The 13,980-nt window shown below is 43.8% G+C and overlaps 1 protein-coding gene across 2 annotated transcripts in view; it reads left to right on the top strand.

Annotated features, from left to right (window-relative positions):
- The window catches only part of KANK3 (KN motif and ankyrin repeat domains 3), a 44,856-nt gene extending 33,047 nt beyond the window's left edge, over positions 1–11,809 (top strand). For both annotated transcript variants that reach the window (XM_053463739.1, XM_053463747.1), the window contains exons 7-12: positions 1,117–1,204; positions 2,450–2,669; positions 3,213–3,355; positions 7,853–8,053; positions 8,416–8,514; positions 11,484–11,809. In XM_053463739.1, coding sequence (XP_053319714.1) covers positions 1,117–1,204; positions 2,450–2,669; positions 3,213–3,355; positions 7,853–8,053; positions 8,416–8,514; positions 11,484–11,540 — 808 coding nt within the window. In that variant the 3' untranslated portion in view covers positions 11,541–11,809. The remainder of the gene's footprint in view (positions 1–1,116; positions 1,205–2,449; positions 2,670–3,212; positions 3,356–7,852; positions 8,054–8,415; positions 8,515–11,483) is intronic.
- Positions 11,810–13,980: the final 2,171 nt, after the last annotated feature.

Raw genomic sequence — 13,980 nt, 5'->3', positions numbered from 1 at the left:
TTTACATGGGTACACTATTCACAGGAAAAGAGAATCATCGCTAAACCGACATACCCCAAAAAAGGCAAAATTGCTCTGGGCTTTGAGGTACCAAAAACCCCTGGGATTGAAGGGGTTAAGAACCAGTGCTGTTTTATGCTATAGGACCAGAGCAACTTTTGTGTCTTTCTTCAACCGTCATTTCCCTATTTCTCATTTAGTGTACCCACAATAATTATATTTTTTGGGACTCCTTTTTAAAAATAAATATATTAATCGTCTATATAATTTTTTCTGAAAACAATTAAAAAGGGGGAAGGGGTTAAAAAAAAGTATTCATAGTTCTAAAATACCAACAATATAATCTTTTACTTGCCCAGGTTTGAAATGCACCGTATATTCATATTTTCAATTATGTTTTTAAGCTCCCACTTGAATCTAACTAATAAGCCATCACACTAACTACCCAATATATTCCACACATTACATATCAAAAATTAACTTCTTAAAAAAAATGTTTGACCCTGGGAGTCACTTTTTCTCACTGCTTGAAAGGCAGTGCTTGCAAGCTTTGCCTTTGTCATTTGTGTCAGTGAATGTGATAATTTTGCTTGCTTTTTAATGATCACAGAGTGTATTTCCTTACTTTTTCCATTGTTCACATTAGCCTGCTTATAGTATAACTATAGTTGTCTGTATACTCATTTCCTCATTTTCCTTATGGACTGGTCACAATATAAAGTTATTAAACCTACCATGAGAAAGGCAAAACCTATTTTCTAAGGATTTGCATGATTATTCCTCCCTCTGTCATGGTATATCTCCCCAACCAAGTTACCAATTGTTTATTGGTTAAGACAGCCTTTGTGTGGTGGTTACTTCATAACATGATGCCAACGGCCACTTATCGCAGCTTCCATGCTTTTAGCTTTAAAACAAAATTTCTCCAAAACGGTTACACTGATTTGAAGAGAAAAAAACAACCTATAGCTAGATTCAGTAGATAAATGTACGTACGCTAAAAGATGCATGGCTGGGTAGGTATGAAGTAGTGTAAATGTCTACTTGCTGTCAGCTCCTGTAAACATTGTCATTGTTCTAATTGCTGTAGGATAATAGGATGTTTATATCTTACAGCATAGGTCTAAGTGTGAAGATAAGAGAAGCCTCCACGGTTGTTAATGCGAATTTACCGAACTCCAGTCCCATGAAATCCAAAGAGGTTGTAAGTAACTTTCATTAATAGAGAGCATCCCTTAAAGGGTTAGTCATCTGACCTAAATAACTAAATTTTCTATATGTTCTTACACTCCAGCAACCAGCAAAAAAACCCATTCTACAATCCCTGTTATTATTAACAATCTTAAGCAAATCTCCGGACGCTTTTTGAATTCCCATCATTTAGTCATCATTGTTATGTTTTCCACACCATAAGCAGAATGGAGTAGGAGTCAAGGTGTATGTGTTATAATTTTGGCCAAGATAAAGGTAAAATATGGCATTGTCTGACGATATTGTATTATCTGAACTAGATAATACAAACCAGATAATACAATATATCAGTGGCGGCTGGTGGGTAATTCCAATGGGGGGTTCACAATATATACATTTTGAAAATGAAATGTACATTTACTACTTAATGTACAGGTTAAAATACATTTTCCTAAATTAACCCTGAAGACCCCATCAACCGTAACTGCCCCTATATTAACCCTAAACACCCCATCAACCATAACTGCCCCTAAATTAACCCAAAAGACCCCATTAAACATAAATGCCCCTAAATTAACCCTAAAGACCCCATTAACCATAACTGCCTCTAAATTAACCCTATACACCCCATCAACCATAACTGCCCCTAAATTAAACCTAAACACCCCATCAACGATAACTGCCCCTAAATTAACCCCCGCCTCCCCTAACTTTCAGCAGCCCAAATATTAATTTTATACTCACAGATGAGTTGCTGAGCAGTGTAGTCATCAGGAAAGGGGCAGGGCCAATCGTTAGAGTGACTGCAGGGATTGCAGTCAGACAACGGGGAGGGTGGGGAGACTCCAGGCTGGGCGGGGAGTGTGGTGGCCGGGAGCTGACGGCTGGGAGCTCCTCCCCCGATCACACAGCTTTTACTGTGCGAACAGAGATCAAATGGGCAGCTCAGACAGCGCTTTAGCAAGCGCGGCAGCAATTGAGCCAAATAGGGTCTCTTCCTATCGCACATGCGATAGGCATAGGCAGGCTACATCAGGGGACAGGAGGCTTCATGGCACGTGAACCCCAAAGAGCAAAGGGGGAAAAATTGCAAAATTCATCAAAAATCCATTTTAATCTAAATGGAGTTTTGATGAAGTTTGCAATTTTTTTTCCTTTTGCGCTTAGGGGTCCACGTGCGCATGTTTACTTTAAAACACTTTGTTACCCAAATGTGGTTTTATGTTACAACTACGACATGTCTGTTATTTCTTTTCAGCTTTCCAGCTATCATTTGGTCCAACAAGAATGGTTCAGAGTATCCAGCCAGAAATCATCTGTGGCTGAAAAAGTGTCCTCCTATCTGCAGGCTTTCCATGATCTCTCAAAAGAGATGCTCAGCCATGTGGTAAACCTCACAGATGGAAATGGGAATACAGCCCTTCACTACAGTGTTTCCCACTCAAACTTCTGTATCGTTCAGCTGCTGCTTGAAACTGGTAAATTATTAAAAATAAATAAATATTACTGTGGATTGGAAATATATGTCTATGGCCTGATGTCACTGGAATCCAAACCAATGTTACACATTATATTTTTTAATTTTGAACAAATAGTTACCCTGAGCCAATTGTAGAATTTGAAAGACTTACAACATTTTCGATCCCATCTGATAACCCTTCTGCATATATGAATCCCTCTCTAGTGCACTTTATCCATTTCAACATTCACAGGTCCCCTTTTCTGCCTGCTTGTACCATAACACCTCCTCTAAACTTACCCTTCTTACAAAAGGGGAAGCTAAAAATGCTAAATTATGTGACTGCATAAGACTTTTTTTTTCAAAACAAAACCAAAAAAATTCTACTGCGGATTCAGCTCAACATTTAGCCTTTTGAACTGGTACGATTTATTGGTTCCTTTCTTACCCCTATACTAATTTATATTACTTTTGTCACTCCACCACTTTAATTGTTGAACATACTAATTCCTTATTGTTTAACCCATAGGTCAAAGTCTGGTTTTTTTTTTTCTCCATCTAGGAGTCTGTAATGTTGATCGTCAGAATAAGGCAGGATACACGGCCATAATGTTAGCGGCTCTGGCAGCTGTGGAAAAGCAAGAGGACATGGAAATTGTTTCTCGGCTGTTCAGTCTGGGAAATGTCAATGCCAAAGCAAGCCAGGTGACCTTTTTTTTTTTTTTTTTTTTTTATAAACTTCATTTGGCTTTAGTTAGGAGGGTTTCAGAAGCAGCGCCAATGGTTATAGGTTGTTTAAACAAAGCAAAAAAATACAACATATTACATATACTACAAGCAGGACAGACCGATAACTTATTTTTTAGGGTAAATCAATGTTTATTGAAATTTTTCAAATATGTGGGATACAGAAAAGAAAGGGGAGGGGAGCGAACAAACCGTGACATCCCAGTTGGTACACATCAAAACAATATCACTCCAACAGCCCACCCCCCGACAGTGGCCCGCATAGCGACAAGATAACAGCAGGAGACCCTTGACCGACACATGTCTTAAGCAGCGCGCCTAAGAGAGGGAGTGCGGAGCCGCAAAGGTTGCTAACTTCAGCTCTGAATGGCCTCGGTGGCCTTAAGCGCTAGATGAGCGCAACTACCGGCGTAGAGGCGCCAGGGATGAAGCAGCCTGTCAAGGGGAAACCCTGCACGAGCATACTGCCCACGTAACAGCAGAGAAGAGAACGGGGGGTTGAGCGGGTAGAGTCAAGAGCGGCACGCGATGGAAGTCAGGCGCGGGGGAAGAGGGAGAAAAAAAAAGGGAACAAGGGGGGGGGGGCAAGAGGAGGGGAGAGGACTGGGGATGTGGACCAGAGCGCTACAATATCGTCGGGCAGAGGGCCAAGACAGAAGGGCTATAGATTAGTCCGCAGACACCTGGGACAGCAAGGAACGGGCGCGGGGACCAGAGGCATAGGCCAGCCAGTGGAACCAAGTGCGTTGGTATCTCTCAACCGCATTTGAGGCCGACAGGGCCAGTTCCTCCAAGGAGCGCTTATTGTCCACCCGGAGGAACCATTCCCTAAAAGAGGGAGGGGAGGGATCACCCCAGTGTAGAGGTATGAGGGCCTTAGCGGCCGTGATCAGGTGCCTAACAACTGTCTTTTTGTACCAGGAGAAGGAGAACGTCATATGTTGTAGGAGGTAATACTCCGGGGTGAAGGGGAGGACCTTGTCAGTGAGGGACTGTGCGCAGTCGTGCACGGCGGACCAGAAGGGAGCGATACGGGGGCAGTTCCACCAGAGATGGAGGAGAGAGCACGGGGACTCCCCGCACCTCCAGCACTCGTCCGTCGACCCAGGCCGGTAGCGAGACAACACCGAAGGCGGGCGGTACCAAAGAGCTAGCAGTTTATAAGACATCTCCTGGTCTTTAGCGCTGAGAGAGCAGCGATGTGCAAAGATGCACATCTTGCTCCATTGTTCCTCAGTAAGGACGACCTGTAGCGCCGTCTCCCACCTCCCCATGAATGCAGGGGGTGAGGGGGTCAGGGCGGACAGGAGGAGGCTGTAAAGTTTGGAGATACCGTGGGATAGAGGGGCATCCATCACACACAGGGACTCAAAAGGGGAGAGGTCACGCAGCACGTTATGCTTCCGAGCCAAGGAGCGATAAAAGCTTTGCAGTTGCAGGTAATGAAGCCTAGCCAACAGAGAGGTCGTCCCCTGGCCGACAAGGTGTTCCAAGGGCTTAAGCCCCGCAGGGGTCACGAAAGATCGTAATCTCGGGACACCCTCCGGAGTCGCTGCAGGGAAAAGATTGAGTCCCAGCCCAGGCGGAAAGTCGGGATTATCCCTGAGCGGAGTGAGTGGGGAAGGGACTGAAGAAAGCCGCGTAATGCGGAGCAAGGAGTGCCAGACCCGTAGCGTAGCACACATGAAGGGATGAGGGGAGGCAAGACGACGCGCCGTATCCACAGCTAGCCAGGGGAGGGAGGAGATCGGGAGGCCCAGCAGCGCGCTCTCCACTCCCACCCACTGTTTGTGGGCCGGGGAGCGGGTCCACTCCACAATACGCAGCAAATGACAGGCGCGATAATACGTCCGCGGGCAGGGCAGGGCGAGGCCACCCCTAGACTTGGGGAGGATCAGCGTAGCGAAACCGATGCGTCGCGATCGAGGGCCCCACAAGAAACTGATAAAGGCGGAACGGACAGAGGAGAAGAAAGAGGGTGGGATGGAGATTGGCAAGGTTTGAAACGGGTAGAGGAGGCGAGGCATAACATTCATTTTGATGGTGTTAACCCTACCCAACCAGGATACCCTAAGTCTCGACCACCTGAGCAGGTCAGATCGAATCGATTGCAAGAGGGGGGGGAAGTTAAGGCTAAAGAGGCGAGAGAAATCATCTGACAGCCAAACACCCAGGTATTTCAGCTGGGAAGGGCACCACTTAAAAGAAAAGGAAGCAGCCAGGGAGTCCCTGTCCGCTGGGGATAGGTTGACATTGAGAATCTCCGACTTGGACATGTTTATTTTAAAATTAGAAAGTTTCCCGTAATCAGAAAGCTCCTTCAGGACGACCGGCAAGGATAGACGAGGCCGGGTGATGGTGAACAGAAGGTCATCGGCATAGCCCAAGACCTTGTGGCTTGACCCCCCTGCCGTCAGACCCTGAATGTCCGGGTTTAACCGAACGGCCTGGAGCAGGGGTTCCAAGGAGAGCACAAACAGCAGGGGCGACAGGGGGCACCCCTGCCTCGTGCCGTTAGATATAGGAAAAGGGTCCGAGAGAGATCCGTTGATACAGAGGCGAGCCGTAGGAGATGCATAGAGTGACTGGATCCAAGTCAGCAGGCCGGGGCCAAAGCCCATGCGCCGGAGAGTAGCTAACATGAAGGTCCAGTCGACCCTATCAAAGGCCTTCTCGGCATCCGTAGAAAGGAGGATAGTGGGGAGGTTGGAACGCTTGGCCAAATGAAGGAGGTTCACAGCGCGGATGGTACTGTCCCTAGCCTCACGACCCGGAACGAACCCCGTCTGGTCAGGGTGCACAAGTTTCGGCATGAAAGGGTTGAGTCGGGTGGCGAGAATTTTGGCAAAAAGCTTGAGGTCCGAGTTAAGGAGGGAGATCGGCCGGTAGCTGCCACAGTTCTCGGGGTCCTTACCGGCTTTGGGGATAAGAGTGACAGAGGCGGATAGGGTGTGGGCGTGGATGTGACCACCCCGTAGCAGAGAGTTAAAGGCCTCAACATACCGTGGGCCCAGTTGGTCGCGGAACCGCGAATAATACTTAAGGGGAAACCCATCAGGGCCGGGGCATTTCCCGGTCGGGGACGACCGGATGGCGAAGAGAAACTCCGGGAGGGTAATAGGGGCGTCTAGCCCGGCCGCATCATCAGCAGAAATGCGCACACGGATCGTGCGTTGCAGATAATCCGCAATTTGTGATTCCCGATCCCCAGTGGAGCGGGGGCCCAACGGAGGAGCGATGTTATACAGTTTTGTGAAGAACTGAACAAAACTCTCCGAGATATCAGAGTGAAGAAGACACACCCTGCCAGCAGCGGAGCGGATTTTAGGGATGTAGGTCAGAGTACGAGAGGCCCGGAGGGCCCTCGCCAAGTATCTCCCAGGCTTATCTCCATGTTCATGGAACAACGCCCTAGAGCGTTGGTAGGCTCGCTGGTGCCTGGCGTTCAAGATCGAAGCCAGTTCCCCCCGCAACGACACAAGCAGCTGCAGGTCGTCCCCCGAGAGAGAGTCCTTGTGGGCCCTCTCCGCGTCCGCAATGCGCAGACAGAGAGAGGCTATCTTTTCCGCATCAAGTTTCTTGCGCCGCGAGCAGATGCGGATAAAGTGACCCCGAAGCACACTCTTGTGGGCCTCCCATACCGTAAGGCTGGGGACATCACCCGTGAGATTCTCGTCAAAATAACTGGTGATAGCCTGGATCGTATCGGCACATACCGAATCATCAGATAACAGAGATTCATTGAGGCGCCAAGAGCGCCGAGAAGGCCGAACGAGAGGTGAGTCAATCGAGAGGAGCACCGGGGCATGGTCCGACCAAGTGGTGATGCCGATGCGGGCACGACGGACGAGCGCTGCATAGTGGTAGGGGAGGAAAAAATAGTCGATACGGGAGTAGGAGCTGTGCGGCGTCGAGTAGAAAGTGTAGTCTTTAGTCGTGGGGTGGAGGGCTCGCCAGCAGTCTACCAGGCGGTGGGAGGTCAGCAAGGAAGAGACCTTTCCCAGTACATGTCGAGGGATATGAGAAAGACCCGTAGAGGTGTCGAGAGCAGGGTGTAGAGGGACGTTAAAGTCTCCGCCTAGGACCAGGACGCCCTCCTGAAAGTCTCGTAGTTTAGTAAGCACCTGTCGGAGGAGAACGTGTTGTCGCCTGTTGGGGAGGTATATGTTAGCGAAAGTGTATTTTTGATTGGCGATAACCCCTTTTAACAGAAGGTAACGCCCCTCGGGGTCGGAGCAGACGCCAACCTCCGAGAAGGGAAGACACTTGGAGAGGAGAATAGCCACGCCTCTAGTTTTGGAGGAGGGATTGCTGCTGAAATAGCCGGTAGGGTAGAAGCGATCTGAGAGCCTAGGGGACCTGTCAGAGAGGAAGTGCGTCTCCTGAAGGAACGCTACGGATAACTTATTTTTTGCTTATCTTCTACATCACTATACTATCTTTCTCTTGTTTCAGGCTGGTCAGACAGCACTGATGCTAGCAGTGAGCCACGGAAGGCAGGAAATGGTACAAGAATTACTTTCAAGTGGAGCCGATGTAAACCTTCAGGATGATGAGGGATCGACAGCACTGATGTGTGCCAGTGAACATGGGCGCTCAGAGATTGTGAAATTGTTATTAGCACAAGCTGGATGTGATGTTACCATTACTGATAATGTAAATATTAAGATCATTGTAATCCACTGTAATGGATCTCACAATACAAAAACATTATCACTATAATGTTTAATTTTAGAGTGTATGTCATTAAAAAATGACAGAACACAATGATCTGGTTGACTGACAAACAAGATTTTATGTCCAAAGTAATATTTTAGAATGTAGCTCTCCATCTGCTTCTTGGCTCAGCTGTTTGCTTTTATTAGAATTATTGTAGGCTAGTTCAGCTTAAAAGAAAAATGTGAACCTGTCTAAAAACACTGACAACCAAAACCTTAATTTTCTGGAAACATCCTGGCTGATTATGAAGGGTTCAAATCTCTTTGGAGGTTAAAACAATGCTTTGGTCTTTTCTTCAGGATGGGAGTAATGCATTGTCTATAGCTCTGGAGGCTGGACAGAATGAAATTGCCATGTTACTCTATGCACATATGAATTTCTCCAAGCCACAATCACTGGTAAGTGGGTGATGAATAAAAATAGTACTGATATCAGCCAACATATGAGGAAAATGTTAGTTGTTGAACAAGTGTTATAAAAGTGGAAAAAATAACTACCTTCTCTCCTTCACTCACAGTACAGTTAGCAGGGTCTATCTGTTGCTCCCAAGTGTGATCTAGGTCTTATGTCTCATAGCCTCTCTTCCCTTCTGTTGTTGTAGCAAGAATGTATCCCTATAATCACTAGATGAGCACCATGACCCATTCATGAGTTTGTTTAGCTGCTAAGGACTAGGGAGGACCCAAAAAGTATGTTGGTGCTATTATTAGGGAGGGTTATTTATTAGCTGCATAGAAATTACAAAGGAAAATCTCCCCCTCACCCATGGATCCGAAGACCTTTAGGGATCGCCCCATGAGGACCGTCATAAACCTCTCAGGTCTGAAAGGCCACTCTCCTATTAGGATGGAGACATCACTTTTCATGCATGTGTATGTAGCATGAACCCCCTCAGAACCCCCTAGTCTGTAGCTACAGACCTAAGCAAAGCCTCATTGTGACTAAGGAAGTTTGTTGTAAAGAATATCTCAAAATGCTTAAATGAGTTTAAAACAACCAAACCTAACAGAGCAACAAATCAGCACACAACCAGCAAATACTATTTAAAGGCACCTATCTGAGGCATAAATATTGGGAATTCTTTCACACTATATGGCCATATATTGCTTAGCCTGTCACTCTCTTGCAATTCAACCCCTTCAGTATAGGATTATTTTTACACTACAGGACAGCAGATATTTCCGTGTTTTTACTATGTCTATTTACCTATTTTACATGATCAATGTACCCACACAAATTTTTTTCAGCTCAAGTAGGGCTTTCTGTTGAAACAATATTCATAAATGTAAAACATTATTTTGTATCTATAAAATAAAAAAATGTATATAAATTATACACAGAGCCAATGGAAAAAATACCCAAAATATAATAAAATGCCATGATTTGTAATTTACCCTATATGCCTAGGATTTTCATCTATTTTGTCTGTTATAAGACAAATAGTTGTACACCCTTTTTTTCTTTTCAAACTTTTTTTTCTTTCAAACTTTATTGGGACTAACTTAAATAGTGGTCACAGATATCCAAACTACCCCATAACAGTATATGTTATTGTAAAGAAGACAACCCAAGGTATTGACAATTTTTAGGGCAGTCATTTTACCTCCAATCTCTTCCAAATTACCGTACCTGGGAACTCTCCGGGTTTGACCTGGATGACTCACAGTGAAGCCCCCTTGTCACCCCCAATCCAAAGCGGGATCTTGACACACCCCGCTCCCTGGCCATTTCCCCTTTAAATGGAGGTGTTTTCTTTGACGCCCTCAAGAACACCCCTGACGTCATCAGGAACGCCCACTGGTGTCAGTGGGCAATCCTTGCCGCAAGGGAAGGCTCCGTGTAGCCAGAGTTCAAAAGTTCCCAGGTATGCAAATTACCCTTCCTGAATTACTATATTTTTTCCTAAAAAAGTAGTCAACAAAGTGTATTATTGTATAGTTTGACTTTTCATTTTTTAGGTAACTGAAGAGCATTATAAGGGATGGGAAAGGGATTTTTAAAAATGTCCTTGCCAGTGTCAAAACTTCATGACATAGAGAATACGTCCTTGCTACTCAAGGATCAGTTTTTTGTGAAATATGCCCTACGTCACAGGTCATTACAGGGTTAAAGCCCCCTCTTGACAACGTTAATGTGTCACTCATGTGGTTGGTGGGGTGCTTAACCCTACGGTCTGGTCAGAACCTGCAAAAAAAAGCATATATAATCAGATTTTGGGGTACTGTTGCAATTATTATGTACATATAAGAAAAAGCAAGGAATCGGAGCACACCCAGCTAAAAGCATGAATATTGGTGATGTCATCAAGTTATATGGTCACATATTGCTTACCCCACCACCATGTCAAAGCCCAGTTTTGGTGATTCCTATTTAATCCTAACATGGCTGTATTGCTTACCATGGAGCACAATCAGTGGGACTGCAGTTCCTTATAACGAACTAGCAGAAGGCCAATATGGAAATAAGAAAACAGTGCTGTAGTTGAGAGAAAAGAGAGTATCTTAGCCAAACATATGAGAATCACACAGTCATCATTATCACATGACTAGTAACTTATTGAGAATGTTTCCAAGGTGCCCAATAGATTAATATGTTTATTAAGATCCTGTGACTCTCATATGCTTGGTCCAGAGCCAGGCTTTCTTTTCTATCCCTATCATCTCTAATACAAAATAACATTCTTTTTTAACTTAAGCACAAAGAGTTAATTCTGCATGCAAGCAAAACATGATATCAATGGGAGTATGTCCTGTCACTGATTGACAACTTAATCAGCCAATCGATGGCAGGAAGGTGTTCCCTTTGAAATCAATGGGAAGACTGTACACAAAAGCAGCACTAAACAGACCCGGCCTGCATGCAACAGCAAGGATCTGACTAGAGGAGAGTACATAACGTGCAGGGAGATCCATTGAGACATCGGGCAGGGAATTTAGCTGGTGGGAAAAGGGGCAAATGCATTTGGGGGGTTCTGCATAATCTTCTCATGCGGTTCAAAAGTGGAACACATGAAAAATCTAAAAGGGTCAAGGCAGCTATCGTATGCATTAAACAGCAGATAAAAGTGCAAGGAATTTTTTTTATCTTTGGAACCTACCTGATTTTCTGTCACATTAGACTTTCTTCAAAAATAATACGATTAAGTAAAAAAAAAACTAGTTTTCCATGAATATCTTAAATAGCTAGTAAAATGTAAGCTGTTTATAATGTTTTCCCCTGTATCTATCTATCTATCTATCTATCTATCTATCTATCTATCTATCTATCTGTCTGATGCTTACAGTGCCATTTATGCTTAACATTTCAATTAATTATGTTGTGCATCCTACACAGTATAAAAACAGCCTTTTCTCCTCTCTTTTGGCAGGATTCAGACGTGACGGCATTGAGTAAATCCGCAAGTATGCCTGTGAAGTCGGAATAGAAAATGTGAAACTGGAATATTTAATGTCTTTTTTACAGCACAAATAAATTTTGTATTCTATGTATCTCTTGTTATAGAACAAAGCACATTATACAACATCCATTTAGAGAACAATACCACTAATACTCACTTCTACAATGTACTTTTTTAGTATGTAGGCAAGGCCAGCTTTAATCATGTTTGCTTTCATGTTGAAAAGGGCTGAAGACCATGTTGTACCTGTATCTGAGAGACAACACGTATTAAATTGGCAGCATTTGAAAGTACAAGTTCAGAACCACTGTTTTAATTTTAAGCTAAAATGTTGTATTTTCTATACTAACACCTTGAATATATATATATATATATATATATATATATATATATATATATTAATGCCCCATATAACAAAATCCTATACAGAATTATTTATGTGAGCAGATAACTATTTCAACATTGTTTTGTGTTTGTTTTTACTAATAAAGAAACACATGAGGTTGTAAGGGACATGAGCATAAATTCATATACATAAATACTTAACCAAATAACTACACACACTGATAAATAAAAACAAACACATGCTTGGATGAAACAGGCCGTGGCTTTTATTTAGTTTATCAAACATACATACTTCAATGTAACGAAATAACCTTTCAACCATTGTAACATAAACATAACAAGCCCTTGGCACAAGCCCAGGGCATCCGTAAAATCACATAATCTTGCCAACCGCCATAAAAGCCAGCCGGCATAACTTAAACTTACAGTTCCCCCTAGAGATATAGGGTAACTATACCCCGATAAAAGCCACGACAAAGAACAATAATATAATACAGGGTGGGTGGGAGGGCGCATCTTCATTAATTCCTCCATGGAGTCTTCAGCTCACCAGCCTCGCCACTGCTCACCAGACTCAGAGGTCAGTGCAGTATCGGCTCAGCGGTTCGCCAGGTAAGTGCGCAAAACCCCTCACAGCAGCACTATTTATAGGCGGTTTTCCCGCCCATTGCGCAGCGCGAGGCGCCCGCGAGGCAAGCACGCGGCAGCACGCGACCACTAAAAAGCGCGGCAAGGCGCTAACGCATGCGCAAAGCGCAATTACTTACATAACCTTCTAATTTTTTTTTTTTTTTTATATAAACTTCTGACCTTTCCCTGACCCCACAGCCTATCCCTAGCACTAACAACCTGACCTTTATTTGCCCCCACAACCTCATGCCAGCCTGCCTTATGGTTGCAGGCTTTATCATGAGGTTGTAAGGGACATGAGCATAAATTCATATACATAAATACTTAACCAAATAACTACACACACTGATAAATAAAAACAAACACATGCTTGGATGAAACAGGCCGTGGCTTTTATTTAGTTTATCAAACATACATACTTCAATGTAACGAAATAACCTTTCAACCATTGTAACATAAACATAACAAGCCCTTGGCACAAGCCCAGGGCATCCGTAAAATCACATAATCTTGCCAACCGCCATAAAAGCCAGCCGGCATAACTTAAACTTACAGTTCCCCAACCGCCTCAAATGGGCTCTAAATGACCATTTGAGGCCCTACCCCACCACACCACGGCCTGTTCAACCATACATTGCAAATCTACATTCAATATGTCATTACCAATATCAGACAGATGGACCCCATCCTGTCTATATAAACCCATACATCCACCTTCCAAATCTGTATGCCTGAAAGAAAAACCTCCTACCAATAACATAAATTTTTCCATTGCTCTATTGAACTTGCGACGCACTCTTTCCAACGCCTTTAGTTCTGGCCTCTGAAGCCACAGAAGACGTGGAATAACCTCTGACCATACCAACAACACATCATGAAAACATTCTTTAAAACATAAAATTAAACTTTTACAAAACATTATTAACTCTAATGATTTCATACTGCCCATATCATTTCCACCACAATGTATTATAATTGCATTAGGCCATGGAAAATAATCTATACCCTCCTCTAAGCAATCCTGTAAATTATTAACCCTTAAACCTCTTACCCCTAACCAATAAATGGCAATATCATTTTTAGCAAAACCTAAATTTTCTCCATAGCTTCTTGCTGCTGCTCTTCTTTGTGCCCAAAATATGAAAGAATGCCCAACAATCCAGACTATGAAAGTTGGACGACCTGTAAAAAATGCAAAATTACAACTACTAAAACATAACAACAATATTATAACAAATTTGGCCTAACATATATTTTGAAACGGTTAGACTGCCACCTACCCAATCTCCTAATCACAGATTCGTCTAAACCCAACAAGGCAGCCTCAGTAGCAGCGCCAATTCTAAAGGAATGCGTTGTATATTTTTTATCCGCTAAACCCAACTCTTTTAATCCCAAATTTAAAACCCCTCTAAATTGAAACCTTGTTAAAGGAAAACCTGACTGATGCACTAACCAATTCCCAGTAACCCTAGGCCTGACTACATTAAAC

The sequence above is a fragment of the Spea bombifrons genome, chromosome 1 (assembly GCF_027358695.1).
Source record: "Spea bombifrons isolate aSpeBom1 chromosome 1, aSpeBom1.2.pri, whole genome shotgun sequence".
Taxonomy (NCBI): Eukaryota; Metazoa; Chordata; class Amphibia; order Anura; family Pelobatidae; genus Spea; species Spea bombifrons.
The sequence above is the reverse complement of the archived record's forward strand: the minus strand, read 5'-3'. Positions and strand labels throughout refer to the sequence as shown.